This window comes from Macrosteles quadrilineatus, unplaced genomic scaffold, assembly GCF_028750875.1.
Source record: "Macrosteles quadrilineatus isolate MER2022 unplaced genomic scaffold, UCM_ALF_1.0 Scaffold_1__1_contigs__length_201487025, whole genome shotgun sequence".
NCBI lineage: Eukaryota > Metazoa > Arthropoda > Insecta > Hemiptera > Cicadellidae > Macrosteles > Macrosteles quadrilineatus.
In genome coordinates this window covers 113,245,579-113,272,050 of record NW_026542594.1, presented here as the reverse complement: position 1 = coordinate 113,272,050, position 26,472 = coordinate 113,245,579, and the positions used below count along the sequence as shown (strand labels likewise).

The window sequence follows — 26,472 nt, the reverse complement described above, 5'->3', positions numbered from 1 at the left end:
CTCTCATGCACATATTTACTGTTCTTAATACTCACTTGGTTAGGCTTCATACCTATAGATCTATGCACTTTATTATTATATTTTCGAATTAACTTTGGAAGTAAATCCAACCATTTATAACTCCCCTGAGCACTAAATTCCCTATATAACCAATTCTTTAAAGTTCTCTGAAACCTCTCCACAATTGCAGCCTTAGTTGTAGAAAACGTGTGATAGTGATTAATATTTAATATTTTCATTAGCTTGCTAAAATATTGATTAAACAATTCTTTTCCATTGTCAGATTGAATGTTTTTAACCCCCTTTGGTAGAATGGTTTTAATGGCTTCTGTAACCACCAAACCTGTCTTATTCTTTAGTGGAGCAGCATAAGCTTTTTTAGAAAATGTATCTATTAAAGTTAAAATATATTTATTTCCAGAATTTTCTCTAGCATAGTTTTGCATATCAATTAAATCTATTTGTACAGTTTCGTTTATACCTAATACTTTAAAAGACCTTCTAATGAAATTCTTTCTTGCAGGCTTATGAAGTTCGTATGCAATTTTATTCATTTTTTATAACATCACTCTTTCCTTGTACTGTAAATATATTACCATTAGCCCCAATCAATAGCTTATCTTCCATTCTTTTAAATACATAGTTTTCTGGTATATATGGTCTATTATCTATATACTTAAATCCACTCAAAGATGTAGGGTCGGCAACTAATAAATCAGGATTGTATTCCATCAAATTAAATTTTCTTCCTGCATATACAAATTTTGATCCATCATAATACATAGCTTGTGACATTAAACAAATATCATCTAAATATTCCCCCATTGGTAGATTTCTTATAAATTGTTTTTTGGCATCCCAACATTTTTCTTTTTTATCAAAAGTTATAGTCTGTTCTTTTGTAACACAGTCAGTGTCATCAATGGCAGGTTTAACACATACTAACCTTTTATTATTAAAATCCCAATAGCCTGCTTCCATTTTTGGAACTTGTGAAACATTCACAGCATCTTTACTATCTGTACCTTCCATCAAATCGCTAAGTTTCTGTTTCTTAGCATTCCAAACACCATTCTCTGATTCTAAAAATTCATAATTATTATCGTTTTGTACAAATTTACCATCTTCTTTTCGTATTAAAGTCTGTTGTAAAGTGGGCACATCATTTAAACTTTCACCCTTTTCCACATTAGTAATTTTCCGTTTCTTAGCATTCCAAACACCATTTTATAATTCTAAAAATTCATAATTATTATTGTCTTGTACAAATATACCACCGTCTTTTCGTATTAAAGTCTGTTGTAAAGTGGGCACATCATCTAAACTTTCACCCTTTTCCACATTAGTAATTTTCTGTTTTTTAGCATTCCAATTTTTATTCTTAGATTCTAAAAACTCATATTTAGTTTTACCTTGTAAAAAGACATCACCTTTTCTAGTTAATGTCTGACCCAAAGTTGATACATCATCTACAAACTCTCCATCTTTAACATTACCAATTTTACGGTTTAAACAATTCCAACTATCGTCTTGTAAATTCAAAGTAGGTTCACTACTAGCCCTGGGTTCTGCAGGCTTATTATATGGATTATATAAACGATAAAATTTATCTATAAACATATTTTTATTTAATAAATAATACCACTTTCTCTCAATTCCTCAATAATGGAATCTATTTCATTATCCACTCCTGAGTTACCGGCTTGGCGACTTAGCCAAAGAAGTCTTAACCTATCTACAAGCTCATTAGGATCATCCCAATAAATATAGTCTATTTTATTACCAGTCACTTGTCTCAAACCTTCACCAACAGATTTAAATAGAGGTTTAATTATATTAAGATATTTAGTATGTCTATTACTTGAAATTGGTGCACCATCTTTGTAACTCTTTAAATGCCCATTTGTAGCTTCCAAAATTTCTTTATAATTTTGCAAATCAGCCGGAGTATAATCCTCAGGTTCTTTTAAAGTTAACAACTGCCACAAGCCTTTTGTCCCCTTGTAAGTTTTATTTGCAACTGTAACATCATCATTGGCAATATCAACTTCCTTATTTCCAATAAAAAATTTATTTGCTTCTCGTCTAATACCATATGTAGTGTCTGTCATACTACTTTTACTGAGGTAATTTCCTAAATAGTCTGATGCTAAAAGACCAAAATCTAATTTCTGTGGAGTGGATTGCTGTATTGGTTGTAATCTTGGTATCATTGATATTCTAGATGGAGTCATTGGGAGTATCTACATTTGAGACTTCTCTGATGTGATTTTCTTTAATTCTTGTAATGGCTCTATTAAAGGTTGGAATGTTTGGAACCTCTCTTCAGCCTCTAGAAACTTGCCACGTTTTAAAGCTCTATATTTCTCTCGTATTTGATTTGCAGAGTCAACCAATTCTTGTTGAATGTTTTTCATCTTTTATTTACATTTTATTTATCTCATTTGACAAAGGATTGTACTCAAACACTTTATCATGTATTATCAAACAATATGCAGATGTATTTGCTGGTACATTTTCTGCAGTTTCAATCTCTAATTTAATATCAACAATTCCTTCCTTCACTGTTTCGTTCTGTCTAGAACAGTCTATTACAATTAGTGGATATTTCTTCATAAACTCAGCCCTACTAATCATAGGATCTGGGATAGTATTATAGTAAGTCTCTCTAAACCTCATAAACATCTCATAAGCTTTAGAGACATCTCCATTTTCAAAGTCGAGATTTAAATCACTATAAGGATAATATTCAGAGTTTAGAAATACTTTGAGATTTTTTAATTTACAGTGATCAAATTCATCAGTTCTTTTTCGTGCACTATTATCACTAGCTGTTTGAAAACCAAATATAATATACCTAGGCTTCTCCAAACTTGAAGATGTCTTTACTGACCATGTATGTCTTGTAGTATTGGGATATGATGGAAGTTCATGCAACTCTAAACTTCTAAATGCAATTTGCAAATTTTTATTTTGCAATAACATCTTTTGTAATTGTAACTTCTCCCCATCTGATGGTGTCACATGTGGCATCACCCATTGAATTGAGTTAAGTGTAATTTTGGGAATCATATCAGCAGTGCCACTGGCTGGAGCACTAGCGGTTGTTAATATACAATTCAAATCATTTTTAGATCTTTTCAACACCTATTCTTGTTTGACATTTACTAATACCTTATTAAAATCCTCAAATACTCCCATTAACAGCTCTAATGGCAAACCTGTACTAAACTTACCACCTTTATGGAACTCTTTTAAATTTGTGTCAGAATCAAATGCCACATTTGACAATTTAGTAGTTTTATTGTAAGAGCTCAATATTTTCATAAGACTAGAAATTCCTGGGTTTCTTACAATGTCTATTTCTTTACCTGCAACTTCGTATCTAATTTCATCAAATAAGAACGCAAATGCATTATTTATAAAAATGACCTTTATCATGATTTTCAATTTCTCCCTTAATATACAGATAACTCCTACATGGGAGAGTTAGCAAATCTTGATTATTAATACATATTCGAATTTCATCAGAATTATTTATTGCTAAAGTGTTGTGGGGAACATAGGAGTGATTTGTAATTTTAACCACACTATCGTCGAATTGGGATTTCCCTGTAACGTCTAGAAAATCTTCCATTTTTATTAATAGAAAATTTTAACTTTAGTCCTATTGATTTTAGGAACCTAGCATTTTGTACACTTATAGATAAATTCTTATAAATTCTCATATCTTTTTTATATGACAAGTAATTGTAGTTTCTTCTCCGTTAAAGTCAATTGCTTTGTCGTGCTGATCGGCAAATGTAATACTAACAACATCTAAACTTCTCTTATTTACAGGAAAATATATAATATTTCTTGGAACTTCAATAATTTTGTAGCCAGGAGGAGCTTCTGGATAAAAGCTGTGTATGGTGTGTGATTTGTTGCCATTTAAATAGGATCCGTTTGCAATATTACATTTTACTCTAATCACATTTACATTATTAATGTTTATTTTATTTGTAGATTCAAACTGAACACCAGAAGTAGAAACTCCTTTAAATCCCAATAAAACAGAACCTAAACATGGCTTTGTAAAATCAAACACATGGCTAGAATGTAATGTAGCTTTCATAGTTTTATTATTAGCTGTAAGGAAAAAGTCTGGGATTTGTTTTTGAATTTCCTTTGCAAGCTCAACCACCTCATATGTACCTTCAGAAATTTCTATTGTAATTGGAGCTTTGTGGTCATAATAGAAAACATCATCACCTTCACTAATGGTTAATTTGTTGCCTTTAAGTTGATTTAATTTTGGAATAAGCCCTTTGAATATAAGTTTGACTTTAGTATTAATTAATGCTTCTCCATTTTTATCCATTATAACTTTAAGTTTACCATCTAATAACTGGTTTAAATCATCAACTAAGATCTCTCCTTTTGGTAATGTTTTTTTCTCTACTTTGTAATATGTTAAAGTATTTAGAGGTTTTTTCACATTAAATATAGAATTATAACTTTGAAAATCTACTAATCCAATTACATAATCATCATTTAATTCTATGGGAGGAAAGAACACTGACTTTAGCTCTGGCTCTGTACCCGAAAACGTTATAGTAAATGAATCCATTTTTATAAAGAAATATTTTTTATGAATGATAAACATAAAATTCCACAAATGGAACTATTTAAATCTTGTATTTGATCGGTTGTATAGTAGATTTTATATCCCTCAAAATATTTAATTACTTCTTTTGGAGGTTGGATTCCAAATGGGTCAAAATAAATTACAATATCTTTATTTTTACGATATGCTGTCCAATGTGTGCCAGATGAGCTATCTAAATTAACTATTCCGCACTCTTTTACTCTTGGTGTTAGATTTTTTAACTCGCTTTTTAGGTACACTCCCCGGAAGTGAGGCACGTCTTTTGCAGCCTCTAACAGCTGGTAGTTGTCCATCTTTTTTATTAAATTTTAATCCCATTCCCATTTTTACTTTTGCCTTCATCAAATTTGTTACGGCATAAGCAGCAGCTTTTTCAGCGAGACTTGCATCATTGGCTGTAACTCTAGTCCAAGCTAAGTCTGCTAATCTCATGTCTGCTTTGTTCCGAGCAGCGGTATCGGGATTATTCATGTAGAATATGTCATGCTCTTTGCAATAAGAGTCTAGTTTATTTTTTGGAGGTACATTTTTGGCTATATTTTCACGTATATTCGTTCCAGGTCCACAGTACCGATATGATGGTATGTGAAGTGGGAATGGAAGGTTATTTATAAGAGTATTCAATAACCCTCGACCCCTGTAAGGCTTTAGGAATAAACCTTTGCCCTTTTTACATGTTTTCTTATTATCATTTTTTACCATTTTTATTATATAAAAAATGTCTTTTATTCAACAAAAACACAAATTTAAAATAGTACATACTAAGGAAAATATACCAAAGAAGTTGGGTCTATTTCCTACCAATATTCGATGTGTTATTTGTGGTCCAAGTGGAAGTGGGAAGACGGTTGTAATTTATAACTTGATTGTAAGAAAGGAAGGACTAAAATTTACAAACTTATATTTAATATCTAAATCTTTAGAACAAGAAAAATATAAAAAAATAATTGAAATATTTAGTTTGTGTGATGAAGTGAAATTACACACGTTTACTGACTGTGAAATCACACCAAATGATGTCGAATCACAGTCAGTTGTTGTATTTGATGACATAAATAGTCCAAATATTACACAATTTTTCTCAATGGGTCGACATAAAAATATTAACTGTTTTTACTTGTGTCAATCTTACAGCAAAGTACAAAAACATTTACGTGATAATGTAAATTTCCTAATATTATTCAAACAAGATGATTTAAATTTAAAACATGTATATCACAATCATGTTGGTAATGACTTTTCATTTGACCAATTTAAAAATCTCTGTCATCAATGTTGGGATCAAACTAAATATGGCTTTTTCGTAATAGACAAAGAAAGGTCAAAGAATAATGGCAAATATAGATTTATGTTTGACCAATTCTATCAAGAGGATGGTAAGGGTAAATAAATAAAAGAAGTTTTTTAACATTTACATTTATTTTGCAGCATTGAATAACACATACAAATCTACACATACAATTTATTGGCTATGTTTGATCAATTTTATAATGACCAAGCGCAAGAGTGTTGATGCCATCTTCTAGAATAAACCTCTTGTCGTCGTCAAACGATAGTACTTTCTTGTGCATGGTTAAGGTTTGAAGATGATGGTTTGTAGATTTAATTCTCGTCACATTCTCATAGTAATCTTGCCCAGTTGCAAGACAGTTCAAATAATGTTGATGTCTTAGGAGATGTTTAACTGTGGCACCATCAGCTCCTTTAGCTTTCTTCACCTCTAAAGCTTGCTTGTCTTCTTCATATAACCATTTTAGAGGAATGTAAGAATATAACTTTGGTCTTAAACCACAATATTCATACATAATATGACCATCTAATTCGTCTTTAAACTTGCCTGTGACTTTTTTATTTTTATCAGAGTATAAGAAATGGTCTTTACTATATCCAGACGTATCAAAATAGTGCAAGTCACATTCTATTTCCTTGTAAAAGTCTTCTGTAACTATAGAATACATTAAAGAATCTGTATCTGTCATAAGAAATCTTTTGTTCTTAAATTTTGACATATAATTATAGTGAAAATCATACATTATTACTTTACTAATATCCAAAATGGTCATTCCCAAATATATTGGTTTATTAAACTTTACAACTAATTTATTTAAATGTATAGCATGTAAATTGTTATCAAACTTTTTGCTACAATCAAACCTTGGATTAGTGACATATTTTGTTAATAGTGACTCATCCTTGAGATAAATGTCACGAAACTTGCGTTGATTCATAATTGTTCGACCAAAGAGACTATTATTTAGCAATTTATAAAAGTCTTTTTCGAAATCATTTTTAGCACTTTTTCGTTTTTCAATATTAAAATTAATATAGGGTGCAAGCCATTTAGATTGTCTAAATTTTAAAATTCTATGGTATTTTGTAACAGTCAAACCCAATTCCTCATATTTTTGTAATGCTTTATAATGTAAAATATATTTAGTTTTGTCATTTAAATTAGGTATTAATTTGCCATTCATTTTCTCTGGTGCTAATGGATAGTCATTATGTAAATCATGTAAGCTTTTATCATATTTTAAATCAACTTCTAAAATGTATCCAAACTCATCATTTTGATGATATTTGTAGTCTACCTCATTTGTCCAACGGAATTCATCCACGGGCAGTGGCTCGCACATTGCTGTAGAGTATAGTGAGTTACAGTCTAAATATATTAAATACACACTCTCTTGATTGGGGTCATAGTGTTCGCCCATATATTTATTGTTGGCTTTGGCATAACGTGTGGAAATCATACTGACTCCTCCTCTGATTGCACTTTCTATGAACAAATGCATGTCAATATCTTGAAATAATTGTAATTTTATACCGGTCATTCTAAGACAGGCCTCCCATGTTAGTCCAGGGAGTGAATACATATGTACAGGATCAAGTTTGTAATCCTTTAAACACAGGTCTCTAAATGTCTTAAACACATCAGCCAGTAGTAATACGTCTGTTTTAAGATATAAATCATGGTATTCTTGTAAGTTATTTATATTAAAATGAGTCCAGACATTTTTAGCATGTTCATATTCGTTGGGAGAGATATGTTCTTTAGTTAGAGTACTATAAAATGCTTCAATTTGTGGGAGACACTCTGCAAACTTATCTGGTCCCGTCATATATATTTATAGGGATATACACCTTTACGTTGTAGTAGTGGATTTTGTATGAATCTAAATGTGTTCAAATTTGAAGCCAATTTATATAATGGAAGGGACAGAAAGTTGTATGAATCTAAAAATACTAAATCATCTATAGAGAATGATATATATTTTTCCATATCTTTAGCTATACAATTTAATTTACGTTTATTAAACTTTCCCAAATGTTGCATTATTATGTGACCATCATAATTTTTCAAGTTATGGAAGAATACTGGTATTTTTGTTGTTGTTTTATAATTTAAATTACAATCATTGTGGGCAGCTCCACGGTATTGGCCAGAAGAATGGCAATGATCTCTCACCCTATCAAAATATAGGGGCTTTTCACAAATGTGACAGTGTGTTGAGTTTTGGAAAGATACCTCTTGCTCAGGAGTCATTTGAAGAGGAATATATATTGCCATTTGATTTTTAATATAATCATAAGTCTGAAATAATCTTTCAAAAAACACATCCATAACATTTGTGCCACTGTACAACTCTTCAGAAATAATTTTTCAATCTTTTACTACGACAAATGCAAATCCCGATGGAATATGTATATTAGAGTTTATAAAGCATTCAAAATCTGCATAAATTACATATGGGGCTTTAAGTTGATATTTATAATTTTTAAATTGTAATTTATCTTGTTTAGACATTTCCACTCGTTGAGCATCAAAGTTTTTACAATATGTTGTGTGACGTTCTAATATATCATTAGTGTAAAAATGTTGCAAACACAACTTGCAAAAATACTTCTTATTGTTATCTTTTGTACAGTGGAACATTAACCTATCAAAATCACGAATTAAACAGTAATATGATTTACGACCTTCTTGTAATAATAATAAATCTATATGAGTATTACTATTTAGTTTAGTTGTTCTTAAAGGATATACACATTTCTGGTCTTCAACCCCAAATACATTAACACTTATATTATTCTGGGTTTCAAATTTATCTATATCAGCTAATTTCACAGGATATTTTATATTTGTCATGTTCAACTGACTTTCATAGGGTACATAATTAGAGACTCTATTAGCATGTTCATTAGAGTTCCTTGGATATAAAGCTGCTAATATCGACCAAATGAAACATTTATTATCTGTGTTTTTTATATTTAGAACTGCATGTTTTGATTGAATACTTTTTGGTGTGGGGATGTATGACTTTGGAGTTAGGGGCTTATACTTATAAACATGCAGCTGCCAATATTTAGTATGGTCATATATCCATCCACTACCTTGGGCTTGATATTTATGTACCGATGCATCAATCTTTATAAGTGCATTTTTAATTTGAGACTTTAAATCTCTCTTCTCAATAGTTAAGGTAGTAAGGCTTCTAAAATCTGCTATACATTCTTTTTCATCAACTAATTTTCCATTTTGATCCATTGAATATTTTATAAATTTAATTCTCCTTACTAAAGTCCATTTTATTGGCAGAGAACAAGACTTAAGAGTATTTTCAAGGTCAGTTCTAATCAATTCACCAACAAATTTAATCATTGTATATGGACAATGATTGCAAGAATTCATATGCCTTCTAAAATGACCAACAACATTTTTCTTACAAAAATTACAAGTCTTGTGACTTTGTAATATATGTGACTTTAGAGTCATGTGGCTATCACAGATTAAATCACAAACCTTGCACAGTTTCACATTCATTTGATGCATTACCTTATAGTGGCGAATCAGGTTGCTTTTTGTGGAGAGCAACACGGAGCAGTGCTGACATGACGGCTTCATGTTTAGGAATGAGGTCTCGGGCTGATGCCACCTCTATATATAGACTTTTGGAAAATTTCAAAATTTTTAAAATTTATAAAATTTTAGAAAAAAAATTATAATTTTGAAAATTTTAATTTATAAAATTTAACTTTAGAAATTTTAATTTATAAAATTTGACTTTAGAAATTTTAATTTATAAAATTTGACTTTAACAATTTTAATTTATAAAATTTAACTTTAGAAATTTTAATTTATAAATTTTTTTAAATTAAGAAATTACTTCAACTAGAGGTTTCCCACCCAGGACTCAATCAAGAGCTACCACTAGAGACAAGGAGCAAGAAGCAGGAGCTTGCCCGTGACCATGGCAGTGCCTATAGGCCGGGAGCGCGCCTGAGTTCGCGTACAAACCTCACTCGATTTTGAGAATATACATGTGAATGAGTGTTGGAGATGGATTTGAAATTATACAATATAGATATGGAGTTGTACATTTATATAGGCTTGTATAGGCCCAAGAGCAAGTTTAAGAGGTATATCTCAAAAGACAAAGAAATGCAAATATTAAACAACTCATACGACTAATATATATAGATAAGACAGAAATATAGACTACAACATATCAAATCAGTCAATAGAACAACTAGAAAGGGGAATGGTAGATGTACTAGCAATTAGGCGTGAGGCGGGGAGTTGGCCCAAAAACGACGCACCCCAAAAAACGGCGGCGACAAACTATACTACTAAAAAAATACACGGTGTTGCTCCTGATACAGTTAATAGTGTTTTTACACACAAAAATATATATTCAATCCAAAACAGGTGAAACATCGTGAGTAAAATATTGTGTACACATGATGGGGTGCTATGGTACAATTGGGGGTTGCACCGCCTGATCCTCCAGTGAATAGCGTTTTTACACTACTATACTACTACACACCGCTGGAGATGAGAAGCGTGGGCCGGGAGCGCGCTTGAGTTCTGCTGCAAATCTCACATGATTTGAAAATATATGTTGATTTGTAATGTTAATGGAGTTGTACAGTAGTATAGGGGATGTATAGGCAAAGATCAGGATTTTTGGTTTTAGTGGCCAAAAAATGATCCCATGTTATGTCTTATGGGAAAACGTGCCCCAAGTGGCGTTAAACCCGTAGTTCGCCACTACTTGTGTACTTCAACGGTGACCAATGCTGTAAACAGTAATTAACAAGACAGAAAATTTGACAATGGGGCTGTTGGCCCCGAAACTATAGTCATTATAAAAGACGACTTGGATTGAGGACGTATACAAGGTATTTAACCTATTATTATTAATGTTTTACTATATTAAAACATTACCATTGGTAACCTTTGCAGTTTTAAGGTAAGTTTTTTCATCCCAAATGAATATTTGAGAATATTTTTGAACATGAACATTTTGCTTGCCACAGGAAGCAGCGGGCCAGGCCAGGCACGCAGACTCTAGTCAGCCGTACTCCTGGGAGCTCCGCCCCAAGGACCTGAGTCTGTCTGGGGCTGACCCGGAGCTCAACGGTACCGCCATCAAGGAGCGGCTCATGGCCAGTAGACTACCTGAGAGCTGCGTATGATCTGGCTCCTAGGCTCCTAGCTCGACAACACTGTGATAGATGCAATACCTACACTAGGCCTCTCTGACACTATCTGCTACACTTGATATCACCTGTCGTTTCCTTAATTACTATCAATGACGTTTTAATTGAATTAAAGCGTTATTAGGTTTGAAATTTAACTTTAAAATCCGTTTAATGGATTGTAGAAACCCATTACTTGTTTTAAATATCTTAAGTGGATTCAAATGAATGTTGAAACCCTAATTCAAATCGTAGTCAAAACATTGATTTTCCGATGATATTTTTATGGAACGACATATCTTATTGTTTTAAAAATAAAACTGTAGGTGTTACAAATCTCGACAACTCATTGAAGGGAGTTCATGCTCTCCCTCTGAAAGTGATAGCTGAAAGTGATAGTGTATGGGCGTGCAGCTTAAAAGAGGTCTAGTGTTCATATTTTACCGTGTATATAGTAGTTAGTCTATTTGAATGATTACAAAATATACTTCGTGATAATAATTTTAAAAATACTTCCATAGTTTTGTACATGTTTAAAGTGGATTTTAAATTATTTATTATTTGTTACATAATTGTTCCTTACGTTATTAATGTATATAGAAGATAAGGTGTACATATCAAATTGTGTATGAATGATTCATGTTCAAGTAAAGCGTTTTACATTTACTGTTTCATATGTCATGTCATGTACTTCAATAATTTTAGCGATTCTTTATACCTTTAAAATTTATCAAGTGTAAATATTGAAGACGCTGTTAAAACATGTTATTGTATCTTGTAGCATATGTAAGATAAGGATCTAATATTTCCCTTGACTAAACTACTCTTTTTAAGACAATGGTGATAGTTTCGTCATATTATTTCGGAAGAAAATTATTCAGAGCAGTTAAGTGTCGTTTTTATTCACACCGGTAAGTTCCTTTTACCAACTCCTTCAGACGAAAAATGGTTGTCTCCATCTTTTCAGAATACTGTTGAGAATATTCAAATAAAAAAAAATAAATAAAACATAGCAAGTTAAAAAACAAAATAGATTTGCAGTCAATCATGTTTTTTTTCGCCACGGCTATATTTTAATGACTCAAAAAATCTTAAGTTTATCTGTAATCATTTATTAAATATAATAACATCTTTGGTGTCATACAGAGAACAGAATTCTAATTAGTAAAACTCCCAATTTTCCAAGCTGTAAGGAAAATCATGTTATTCATATTGATAAAGTAGATTTGAAAACGATTAGACTGCTAAAATGAGGGAGTGGTCAGAATATATTTTAAAGATATACAGTACAATCATTAAATAAGTTTTAAAATTATTGAAATAAAATATATAGTGAATAATAAGTATACATATAATTTAACATTTTTGTCAATTTATGAGTCACTTTCATCTTCCCGAAAAGTTATCAGGCACTATTTGAGAAAGGTTTAACACCTTTGCAGTACCGGATATATTTTACAAAAAATGAACTATTCATATTTTAACAACCAATTGGGGGTTTATTGCGTTTTACACCTATCACAGTTTAAATATAATTACACATTTTTGCTGAAACAATTATTTATAAATTGTCAGTATTAAACATCGATTAGACATTCCTATTCCATGTTCAGATTTGTAAAGAGATATATTTTGCTTTTACAACATCGTTGTACATTAAGACTCATGTGTAATTTCCAAAATGCCTTAAAGGGATGTGAACCTTAATCGTAGGACTAATGTGTATATAAACGTGTTAAGGTTTTAACAACGCATCGGATTTTCCGTACATTTTGTAATTCTAATAATAACTAGACTAAGCTTAATAATCAAAGTATAATGTAATTAGGTGTAAGATTAATTTGATGTTTTTAATCGTTGTTAAATAATTTGTTTATTAAATAAATGTTCCAATAAATTATCTGTGTTTATATTCAGTTCATACTTTTCTCAGTCATACCAGTCATTTAGAAACTAAATTAACTTTGCTTCATTTTTTTCAAAATTATCCTCGTAAAGCTTAAGCAAGTCAGTCTAATTAATTACTAATTGGTAGTAGGATCATTAGTAATAGATCCTACCAATAAGATTAACATCATCTCCTATCACAGCTTTACAATATGTCAGTAAGTTACCCATGTTTCCGTCATACAAGGAGACTCGTGGGCCATAAATCTGGAGGGCACCTCAGGTAAGCTTGTATTTGCCGCTACAATTAGTCTGGCGAAGCTAATCCTTCTAGATTACTGTCTGGCCGTAACACGTAGCTAATGCCTGGCTGTCGTGCAGTGTAGATTATTGTATTAACCCTACACACAGCTGCATCAGAATGCACACGGCCTTGTCGTCCTCTCTGCAACTGACATTTACATAATCTGTTCAACAAACTACATCGAGAACTGGGCTCAGTTTTATAATGTTACTACGTGGTGCGCATGACTATTGCTAAGCTTGGTAGTTTGTTTTTGTTGGCCAACTAAAAATATGCGCAATTCAGGTACAATATCTTGTTCTCAGCTTTTTAAAACTAATTAACAGTAGTGGCGAACTACCGGTTTAAAGTCACTTGGGGCACGTTTTCCCATAAGAAATAACATGGGATCATTTTTTGGCCACTAAAACCAAAAATCCTGATCTTTGTTTAAATATCCCTATATAATTGTCAAACCTTATTTCTTACTTATTCCCCATAAATATATTTGATATTAAGCTAAAAAAGCTATTTCTTACATTTATTGACCCTTACAAGTGTAAATGTAGAGTAGTGGCGAACCCACAATATGACCTCACTTCCGGCATTTTTTGGCCCAGAACTTTTAAAATTTTCGGCGAAAAAAATGTCCGAAGCCCCAGGAGCTTTTTTTGGCCACTTTTCTTAAGGACCCAGCTCTCGACCTATACACCCATATATAAATTTTTTACTTTTTTAATACTGAAAAACACGTCTGGAAATGGTGAGCTTTTTTTGACCACTTTTTTAAAAATCCAGCTCTCGACCAATACAAGCCTATATAAATGTTCAAACTCCATTACTATTTCAAATCCACATCCATTCACAGGTATATTCTCAAAATCATCAACTTGACAGTGCGAGGTTTGTACGCGAACTCGTGCGCGCTCCCGGCTCACGGCGTGCTCCCTTGGACATCCTTAGTGGAAATCCATGAATTCTGGCTACTTGGGAACCCAAGCCATTTGACATATAATAAATCACCTTTTCTCCTAATAACCTTTTCTATCAAATACATGTCTTTATATTTGGTCTTTAACAATTCCTCTGTATAGAAGCCTCCCCTGATTATATTACCATTTTCATCTTTCAAGATATAAGTCACAGGCTTTGTATTCTTTACTTCTGCTATTGTAAATAGCTCCCCTGTCCAATTCGGAGTATATCCTTTACTAAAAACATGTTTATACTTGGAAATCCTCACACTATCACCCACCTTATATCTTGGCTTTTTAACTTGCACTACTTTAGAAGTCAACCTCTCATGCACATATTTACTGTTCTTAATATTCACTTGTTTAGGCTTCATTCCTATGGATCTATGCACCTTATTATTATATTTTCGAATTAACTTTGGAAGTAAATCCAACCATTTATAACTTCCCTGAGCACTAAATTCCCTATATAACCAATTCTTTAAAGTTCTCTGAAACCTCTCCACAATTGCAGCCTTAGTTGTAGAAAACGTGTGATAGTGATTAATATTTAATTTTTTCATTAGTTTGCTAAAATATTGATTAAAAAATTCTTTTCCATTGTCAGATTGAATGTTTTTAACCCCCTTTGGTAGAATGGTTTTAATGGCTTCTGTAACCACCAACCCTGTCTTATTCTTTAGTGGAGCAGCATAAGCTTTTTTAGAAAATGTATCTATTAAAGTTAAAATATATTTATTGCCAGAATTCTCTCTAGCATAGTTTTGCATATCAATTAAATCTATTTGTACAGTTTCGTTTATACCTAATACTTTAAAAGACCTTCTAATGAAATTCTTTCTTGCAGGCTTATGAAGTTCGTATGCAATTTCATTCATTTTTTATAACATCACTCTTTCCTTGTACTGTAAATATATTACCATTAGCCCCAATCAATAGATTATCTTCCATTCTTTTAAATACATAGTTTTCTGGTATATATGGTCTATTATCTATATACTTAAATCCGCTCAAAGATGTAGGGTCGGCAACTAATAAATCAGGATTGTATTCCATCAAATTAAATTTTCTTCCTGCATATACAAATTTTGATCCATCATAATACATAGCTTGTGACATTAAACAAATATCATCTAAATATTCCCCCTTTGGCAGATTCCTTATAAATTGTTTTTTGGCATCCCAACATTTTTCTTTTTTATCAAAAGTTATAGTCTGTTCTTTTGTAACACAGTCAGTGTCATCAATGGCAGGTTTAACACATACTAACCTTTTATTATTAAAATCCCAATAGCCTACTTCCATTTTTGGAACTTGTGAAACATTCACAGCATCTTTACTATCTGTACCTTCCATCAAATTGCTAAGTTTCTGTTTCTTAGCATTCCAAACACCATTCTCTGATTCTAAAAATTCATAATTACTATCGTCTTGTACAAATTTACCATCTTCTTTTCGTATTAAAGTCTGTTGTAAAGTGGGCACATCATTTAAACTTTCACCCTTTTCCACATTAGTAATTTTCTGTTTCTTAGCATTCCAAACACCATTCTCTGATTCTAAAAATTCATAATTATTATTGTCTTGTACAAATTTACCATCTGTTCGTATTAAAGTCTGTTGTAAAGTGGGCACATCATCTAAACTTTCACCCTTTTCCACATTAGTAATTTTCTGTTTTTTAGCATTCCAATTTTTATTCTTAGATTCTAAAAACTCATATTTAGTTTTACCTTGTAAGAAGACATCACCTTTTCTAGTTAATGTCTGTCCCAAAGTTGATACATCATCTACAAACTCCCCATCTTTAACATTACCAATTTTACGGTTTAAACCATTCCAACTATCGTCTTGTAAATTTAAAGTAGGTTCACTACTAGCCCTAGGTTCTGCAGGCTTATTATATGGATAATATAAACGATAAAATTTATCTATAAACATATTTTTATTTAATAAATAATTCCACTTTCTCTCAATTCCTCAATAATGGAATCTATTTCATTATCCACTCCTGAGTTACCGGCTTGGCGACTTAGCCAAAGAAGTCTTAACCTATCTACAAGCTCATTAGGATCATCCCAATAAATATAGTCAATTTTATTACCAGTCACTTGTCTCAAACCTTCACCAACAGATTTAAAAAGAGGTTTAATTATATTAAGATATTTAGTATGTCTATTACTTGAAATTGGTGCACCATCTTTGTAACTCTTTAAATGTCCATTTGTAGCTTCCAAAATTTCTTTATAATTTTGCAAATCAGCCGGAGTATAATCCTCAGGTTCTTTTAAAGTTAACAATTGCCACAAACCTTTTGTCCCCTTGTAGGTTTTATTTGCAATTGTAACATCATCATTGGCAATGTCAACTTCCTTATTTCCAATAAAAAATTTATTTGCTTCTCGTCTAATACCATATGTAGTGTCTGTCATACTACTTTTACTGAGGTAATTTCCTAAATAGTCTGATGCTAAAAGACCAAAATCTAATTTCTGTGGGGTGGATTGCTGTAATGGTTGTAATCTTGGTATTATTGGTATTCTAGATGGAGTCATTGGGAGAATCTCCATTCGAGGCCTCTCTGTTTTGGCGATTTTTTTTAATTCTTGTAATGGCTCTATTAAAGGTTGGAATGTTTGAAACCTCTCTTCAGCCTCTAGAAACTTGCCACGTTTTAAAGCTCTATATTTCTCTCGTATTTGATTTGCAGAGTCAACCAATTCTTGTTGAATGTTTTTCATCTTTTATTTACATTTTATTTATCTCATTTGACAAAGGATTGTACTCAAACACTTTATCATGTATTATCAAACAATATGCAGATGTATTTGCTGGCACATTGTCTGCAGTTTCAATCTCTAATTTAATATCAACAATTCCTTCCTTCACTGTTTCATTCTGTCTAGAACAGTCTATTATAATTAGTGGATATTTCTTCATAAACTCAGCCCTACTAATCATAGGATCTGGGATAGTATTATAGTAAGTCTCTCTAAACCTCATAAACATCTCATAAGCTTTAGAGACATCTCCATTTTCAAAGTCAAGATTTAAATCACTATACGGATAATATTCAGAGTTTAGAAATACTTTGAGATTTTTTAATTTACAGTGATCAAATTCATCAGTTCTTTTTCGTGCACTATTATCCCTAGCTGTTTGGAAACCAAATATAATATACCTAGGCTTCTCCAAACTTGAAGATGTCTTTACTGACCATGTATGTCTTGTAGTATTGGGATATGATGGAAGTTCATGCAACTCTAAGCTTCTAAATGCAATTTGCAAATTTTTATTTTGCAGTAACATCTTTTGTAATTGTAACTTCTCCCCATCTGATGGTATTACATGTGGCATCACCCATTGAATTGAGTTAAGTGTAATTTTAGGAATCATATCAGCAGTGCCACTGGCTGGAGCACTAGTGGTTGTTAATATACAATTCAAATCATTTTTGGATCTTTTCAACACCAATTCTTGTTTGACATTTACTAATACCTTATTAAAGTCCTCGAATACACCCATTAACAGCTCTAATGGCAAACATGTACTAAACTTGCCACCTTTATGGAACTCTTTTAAATTTGTGTCAGAATCAAATGCTACATTTGACAATTTAGTAGTTTTATTGTAAGAGCTCAATATTTTCATAAGACTAGAAATTCCTGGGTTTCTTACAATGTCTATTTCTTTACCTGCAACTTCATATCTAATTTCATCAAATAAGAACGCAAATGCATTATTTATAAAATGACCTTTATCATGATTCTCAATTTCTCCCTTAATATACAGATAACTCCTACACGGGAGAGTTAGCAAATCTTGATTATTAATACATATTCGAATTTCATCAGAATTATTTATTGCCAAAGTGTTGTGGGGAACATAGGAGTGATTTGTAATTTTAACCACACTATCGTCGAATTGGGATTTCCCTGTAACGTCTAGAAAATCTTCCATTTTTATTAATAGAAAATTTTAACTTTAGTCCTATTGACTTTAGGAACCTAGCATTTTGTGCACTTATAGATAAATTCTTATAAATTCTCATATCTTTTTTATATGACAAGTAATTGTAGTTTCTTCTCCGTTAAAGTCAATTGCCTTGTCGTGCTGATCGGCAAATGTAATACTGACAACATCTAAACTTCTCTTATTTACAGGAAAATATATAATATTTCTTGGAACTTCGATAATTTTGTAGCCAGGAGGAGCTTCTGGATAAAAGCTATGTATGGTGTGTGATTTGTTTCCGTTTAAATAGGACCCGTTTGCAATATTACATTTTACTCTAATCACATTTACATTATTAATGTTTATTTTATTTGTAGATTCAAACTGAACACCAGGAGTAGAAACACCTTTAAATCCCAATAAAAAAGACCCTAAACATGGTTTTGTAAAATCAAACACGTGGCTAGAAAGTAATGTCGCTTTCATAGTTTTATTATTAGCTGTAAGGAAAAAGTCTGGAATTTGCTTTTGAATTTCCTTTGCAAGCTCAACCACCTCATATGTTCCTTCAGAAATTTCTATTGTAACTGGAGCATTGTGGTCATAATAGAAAACATCATCACCTTCTCCAATGGTTAATTTGTTGCCTTTAAGTTGATTTAATTTTGGAATAAGCCCTTTAAATAAAAGTTTAGATTTAGTATTAATTAATGCTTCTCCATTTTTATCTATTATAACTTTAAGTTTACCATTTAATAATTGGTTTAAATCATCAACTAAGATCTCTCCCTTTGGTAATGTTATTTTCTCTACTTTGTAATATGTTAAAGTATTTAGTGGTTTTTTTACATTAAATATAGAATTATAACTTTGAAAATCTACTAATCCAATTACATAATCATCATTTAATTCTATGGGAGGAAAGAACACTGACTTTAGCTCTGGCTCTGTACCCGAAAATGTTATTGTAAATGAATCCATTTTTATAAACAAAAATTTTTTATGAATGATAAACATAAAATTCCACAAATAGAACTATTTAAATCTTGTATTTGATCGGTTGTATAGAATATTTTATGTCCCTCAAAATATTTAATTACTTCTTTTGGAGGTTGGATTCCAAATGGGTCAAAATAAATTACAATATCTTTATTTTTACGATATGCTGTCCAATGTGTGCCAGATGAACTGTCTAAATTAACTATTCCGCACTCTTTTACTCTTGGTGTTAGATTTTTTAGCTCGTTTTTTAGGTACACCCCCCGGAAGTGAGGCACGTCTTTTGCGGCCTCTAACAGCTGATAGTTGTCCATATTTTTTATTAAATTTTAATCCCATTCCCATCTTTGCTTTTGCCTTCATTAAATTTGTCACGGCATAAGCAGCTGCTCTTTCAGCAAGATTTGCATCATTCGCCGTTACTCTACTCCAAGCTAAGTCTGCTAATCTCATGTCTGCTTTGTTCCGAGCAGCGGTATCGGGATTATTCATGTAGAATATGTCATGCTCTTTACAATAAGAGTCTAACTTATTTTTTGGAGGTACATTTTTGGCTAGATTTTGACGTATATTCGTTCCAGGTCCACAGTACCGATATGATGGTATGTGAAGTGGAAATGGAAGGTTATTTATAAGAGTATTCAATAACCCTCGACCCCTATAAGGCTTTAGGAATAAACCTTTGCCCTTTTTACATGTTTTCTTATTAACATTTTTTACCATTTTTATTATATAAAAAATGTCTTTTATTCAACAAAAACACAAATTTAAAATAGTACATACTAAGGAAAATATACCAAAGAAAATGGGTCTATTTCCCACCAATATTCGATGTGTTATTTGCGGTCCAAGTGGAAGTGGGAAGACGGTTGTAATTTATAACTTAATTGTAAGAAAGGAAGGATTAAAATTTACAAACTTATATTTAATATCTAAATCATTAGAACAAGAGAAATATAAAAAAATAATTGAAATATTTAGTTTGTGTGATGAAGTGAAATTACACACGTTTACTGACTGTGAAATCACACCAAATGATGTAAAATCACAGTCAGTTGTTGTATTTGATGACATAAATAGTCCAAATATTACACAATTTTTCTCAATGGGTCGACATAAAAATATTAACTGTTTTTACTTGTGTCAATCTTACAGCAAAGTACACAAACATTTACGTGATAATGTAAATTTCCTAATATTATTCAAACAAGATGATTTAAATTTAAAACATGTATATCACAATCATGTTGGTAATGACTTTTCATTTGACCAATTTAAAAATCTCTGTCATCAATGTTGGGATAAAACTAAATATGGCTTTTTTGTAATAGACAAAGAAAGGTCAAAGAATAATGGCAAATATAGATTTATGTTTGACCAATTCTATCAAGAGGATGGTAAGGGTAAATAAATAAAAGACTGGAGTTTTTTAACATTTGTATTTATTTTGCAACATTAAATATATCTACATACATTTGAACATAACTATGTTTGATCAATTTTATAATGACCAAGCGCAAGAGTATTGATACCATCTTCCAGAATAAACCTCTTGTCATCGTCAAAGGATAGTACTTTCTTATTCATGGTCAAGGTTTGAAGATGATGATTTGTAGATTTAATTCTTGTCACATTCTCATAGTAATCTTGCCCAGTTGCAAGGCAGTTCAAATAATGTTGATGTCTAAGGAGATGTTTAACAGTGGCACCATCAGCTCCTTTAGCTTTCTTCACCTCTAAAGCTTGCTTGTCTTCTTCATATAACCATTTTAGAGGAATGTAAGAATATAACTTTGGTCTTAAACCACAATATTCATACATAATATGACCATCTAATTCGTCTTTAAACTTGCCAGTGACTTTTTTATTTTTATCAGAGTATAAGAAATGGTCTTTACTATATCCAGAGGTATCAAAATAGTGCAAGTCACATTCTATTTCCTTATAAAAGTCCTCTGTAACTATAGAATACATTAAAGAATCTGTATCTGTCATAAGAAATCTTTTGTTCTTAAATTTTGACATATAATTATAGTGGAAATCATACATTATTACTTTACTAATATCCAAAATGGTCATTCCCAAATATATTGGTTTATTAAACTTTACAACTAATTTATTTAAATGTATAGCATGTAAATTGTTATCAAACTTTTTGCTACAGTCAAACCTTGGATTAGTGACATATTTTGTTAATAGTGACTCATCCTTGAGATATATATCACGAAACTTTCGTTGATTCATAATTGTTCGACCAAAGAGACTATTATTTAACAATTTGTAAAAGTCTTTTTCGAAATCAGTTTTAGCACATTTGCGTTTTTCAATATTAAAATTAATATAGGGCGCAAGCCATTTGGACTGTCTAAATTTTAAAATTCTATGGTATTTTGTAGCAACCAAACCCAATTCCTCATATTTTTGTAATGCTTTATAATGTAAAATATATTTAGTTTTGTCATTTAAATTAGGTATTAATTTGCCATTCATTTTCTCAGGTGCTAATGGATAGTCATTATGTAAATCATGTAAGCTTTTATCATATTTTAAATCAACTTCTAAAATGTATCCAAACTCATCATTTTGATTGTATTTGTAGTCTATCTCATTAGTCCAACGGAATCCATCCACAGGCAGTGGCTCGCACATTGCTGTAGAGTATAGTGAGTTACAGTCTAAATATATTAAATAGACACTCTCTTGATTGGGATCATAGTGTTCACCCATATATCTATTATTTGCTTTAGCGTAACGTGTAGAAATCATACTGACTCCTCCTCTAATCGCACTTTCTATGAACAAATGCATGTCAATATCTTGAAATAATTGTAATTTTATACCAGTCATTCTAAGACAGGCCTCCCATGTTAATCCAGGAAGTGAATACATATGTACGGGGTCAAGTTTGTAATCCTTTAAACACAGGTCTCTAAATGTCTCAAACACATCAGCCAGTAGCAATACATCTGTTTTAAGATATAAATCATGATATTCTTGTAAATTGTTGATATTAAAATGGGTCCAGACATTTTTAGCATGTTCATATTCATTGGGAGAGATATGTTCTTTAGTTAAAGTACTGTAAAATTTTTCAATTGGAGGTAGAGACTCTGCAAACTTATCTGGTCCTGTCATATATTCATAGGGAAATACACCTTTGCGTTGTAGTAGTGGATTGTCTATGAATCTAAATGTATTTAAATTGGAAGCTAATTTGTATAATGGAAGGGACAGAAAGTTATAGGAATCTAAAAATACTAAATCATCAACAGAGAATGAAATGTACTTTTCCATATCTTTAGCTATGCAATTTAATTTACGATTAAACTTTCCCAAGTGTTGCATTATTAAATGTCCATCATAATTTTTCAAGTTATGGAAGAATACTGGTATTTTCTTTGTTACTTTATAGTTTAAATTACAATCATTGTGGGCAGCTCCACGGTAACGGCCAGATGAATGGCAATGATCTCTCACCCTATCAAAATATAGGGGCTTTTCACAAATATGACAATGCGTTGAGTTTTTAAAAGATACCTCTTGCTCAGGAGTCATTACTAGGGGAATGTATATTGACATTTGACGTTTAATGAAGTCATAAGTCTCAAACAACCTTTTGAAAAACACATCCATAACATTTGCACCACTATATAACTCTTCAGAAATAATCTTAGAATCTCTCACAACAACAAATGCAAATCCAGATGGAGTATGCTTGTTAGAGTTTATAAAGCATTCAAAATCTGCATAAATCACAAATGGAGCTTTAAGTTGATATTTATAATTTTTAAATTGTAATGTATCTTGTTTAGACATTTCCACTCGTTGAGCATCAAAATTTTTACAATATGTTATGTGACGTTCTAATATATCATTAGTGTAAAAATGTTGTAAACACAACTTACAAAAATGCTTCTTATGGTCATCTTTTGTAGAGTGGAACATTAACTTATCAAAATCACGAATTAAACAGTAATGTGATTTACGACCTTCTTGTAATAACAATAGATCTACATGAGTATCACTATTTAGTTTGGTTGTTCTTAATGGATATATGAATTTCTGGTCTTCAACCCCAAATACATTAACACTTATATTATTTTGTCTTTCAAATTGATCTATATCAGATATTTTTACGGGATACTTTATGTTTGTCATATTTAACTGACTTTCATGTTGTAGATAATTAGAGACCCTTTCAGCATTTTCATTGATACAATTCCTTGGATGTAAAGCTGCTAAAATTGACCAAAGGAAGCATTTATTATCAGCATTTTTTATATTTAAAACTGCATGTTTCGATTGAATAGTTTTTGGTGTGGGAATATATGACTTTGGAGTTAAGGGCTTGTACTTGTAAACGTGCAACTGCCAATACTTAGTATAGTCATATATCCATCCACTACCTTGGGCTTGGTATTTGTGTATAGAAGCATCAATCTTTAAAAGTGCATTTTCAATTTGAGACTTTAAATCTCTCTTCTCAATAGTTAAGGTAGTAAGGCTTCTAAAATCTGCAATACATTCTTTTTCATTAACTAATTTTCCATTTTGATCCATTGAATATTTTATAAATTTGATTCTCCTAACTAAAGTCCATTTTATTGGCAGAGGACAAGATTTCAGAGTACTTTCAAGGTCAGCTCTAATCGATTCACCAACAAATTTTATCATTGTGTATGGACATTTTATGCAAGAATTGGCGTGTCTTTTAAAATGTCCAACAACATTTCTTTTACAAAAATTACAACTCTTGTGTCTTTGTAATATATGCGACTTTAGAGCCACATTATTATCACAGATTAAATTGCAAACCTTGCACAGTTTCACCTTCATTTGATGAATTACCTTGTAGTGGCGAATCAGGTTACTTTTGGTGGAGAGCGACACGGAGCAGTGTTGACAGGTGGGCCTCATGGTCCAGAATGAAATATCACCCGAATGTCACTTCTATTTATAGACTTTTCGAAAATTTCAAAAATTTTTAACCAGAAATTGTGAAATTTTCAAAATTTTTAGCTAGAAATTAAAAACTTTTAAACAATTTAACTAGAAATTATTTTAACGGGAGGTCACCCACCCAAGGCTTAATCAAGAGCTACCACTAGAGACGAGAAAACCGACCATGAGTCGGGAGCGAGAAGCCTGACCATAAGTCGGGAGCACGCATACATCATGAGCCGGGAGCACGTACAAACCTCGCACTGTCAAGTTGATGATTTTGAGAATATACCTGTGAATGGATGTGGATTTGAAATAGTAATGAAGTTTGATCATTTATATAGGCTTGTATTGGTCGAGAGCTGGATTTTTAAAAAAGTGGTCAAAAAAAGCTCACCATTTCCAGACGTGTTTTTCAGTATTAAAAAAGTAAAAAATTTATATATGGGTGTATAGGTCGAGAGCTGGGTCCTTAAGAAAAGTGGCCAAAAAAAGCTCCTGGGGCTTCGGACATTTTTTTCGCCGAAAATTTTAAAAGTTCTGGGCCAAAAAATGCCGGAAGTGAGGTCATATTGTGGGTTCGCCACTACTCTACATTTACACTTGTAAGGGTCAATAAATGTAAGAAATAGCTTTTTTAGCTTAATATCAAATATATTTATGGGGAATAAGTAAGAAATAAGGTTTGACAATTATATAGGGATATTTAAACAAAGATCAGGATTTTTGGTTTTAGTGGCCAAAAAATGATCCCATGTTATTTCTTATGGGAAAACGTGCCCCAAGTGACTTTAAACCGGTAGTTCGCCACTACTATTAACTGTATTAACCACATGAATTGATGCATCGCCTATATATATATATACCGTACCTACCTATATATATATATAAAATAGGCGCCGCCTCCAAAAATATAATAGGCAATATAAATCAAAAGCAGTGATTTTATTGGATAAGATTGTCATGCCAGGTTGATTTGGGCAGTCAAATTTTAGTTGTGTATGCGACAAACTGAAAACGTTTCATGTACTTGTTTGCTTTTCTATAAAAGTAATGCCATTGTAGAATAAACTGCCATAATATATAATTTAAATACATAATTAGGCTACACTTTCAATATTTTAGAATATAGCGTATAGATATACCAGGCATATTATTTACAGAACAATTGACTTAAATAGGAATCCATAAATTATTCCAATGTGGATGTATTTTAAAATATGTTTTTTACTACGTAAAAATGGGAAATTATATTTACTCCGTAAAGAAGTTTTTGTAAGTAAGAAGGAGGTTTAATCGATCTCCTTGGCAGAGTCGGCACGCTCGACATATCACGAACCACACAAGTCACAAATATAATTTTATCTGCTACCTAAACTATTAATACAAATCCAACCTTACAGGTTTCACAACAGTGGTTCATAATTTTCACAAAATAATCAGTTATATTCTTTTACAATATGTATTACATCCGTCTGTGATACACACAAATTTTTTTACGCAAACACGTAATACCCCGTACCAGTAAACGAGCAAACTCTCAGATAATATCGTAGACATTACCATCACGATTTGTAAAACACAAAGAAAAAATCCTCAATATTCTTTGGATATCATAAACCACCAGTTATAAATATTTCAGAGATATGTCCTAAATTTTGTTATGGTGAAGATTTAGCATATTAAGATGGGTTTCCCATGAGGTTAAATCTATTTACTGCTGAATTGAAGATATTGTAAAATGAGGAGCCTACGTCTTATGTGTAGTTCATAAAATGTTCATAGTTTATTCATAGTTCGACTCATTAGCAAAATTAATACCTCACTACTAAATGGTTAAACCTCTTACTCCATTTCTCAATTCATTATTTTCTTTTATATTTCTTTTCTTTTTACATCGTTTTATAGGGCTTTTTTATAATACCATGTTTAAAATTAATGACTGTTTATATACAGGGTGGCTGAAAAGTAACTTGCACCCCCCTTAATTTTTCAACCATATTTGAAATCGGTTTGCGTCAACCTTCTTAGATATGAGAGGATACAATAATCATGGCAAATTTTGAAAATTTTGCCCTTAGATGGTGGCTCAAAACCTTCAAATGGCAAGTATAGTCGAGGTTAGTATTATTTTACAGGTCCTTTTGAAACAAAACAATTGACTTAAAGAAATATAAAATCGGCTCACTAATAACAAAATGGTGCCCTAAAACATTTCAAATCCAAATAACCATGAGGGAGGCAGAAAATTAACTTGCACCCCAATTTACCTTTTTATCTATTTGAGATATTTGAAATCGATT

General features: G+C 31.5%; 1 protein-coding gene across 1 annotated transcript in view; it reads left to right on the top strand.

The window, feature by feature from the left end:
* LOC128983446 (nephrin-like) overlaps window positions 1–12,996 on the top strand; it is a 206,418-nt gene extending 193,422 nt beyond the window's left edge. The window contains exon 14 of the mRNA XM_054402745.1: window positions 10,970–12,996. Within this exon, the coding sequence (XP_054258720.1) occupies window positions 10,970–11,128 (159 nt within the window). The 3' untranslated portion in view covers window positions 11,129–12,996. The remainder of the gene's footprint in view (window positions 1–10,969) is intronic.
* The last annotated feature ends 13,476 nt before the right edge of the window (window positions 12,997–26,472 follow it).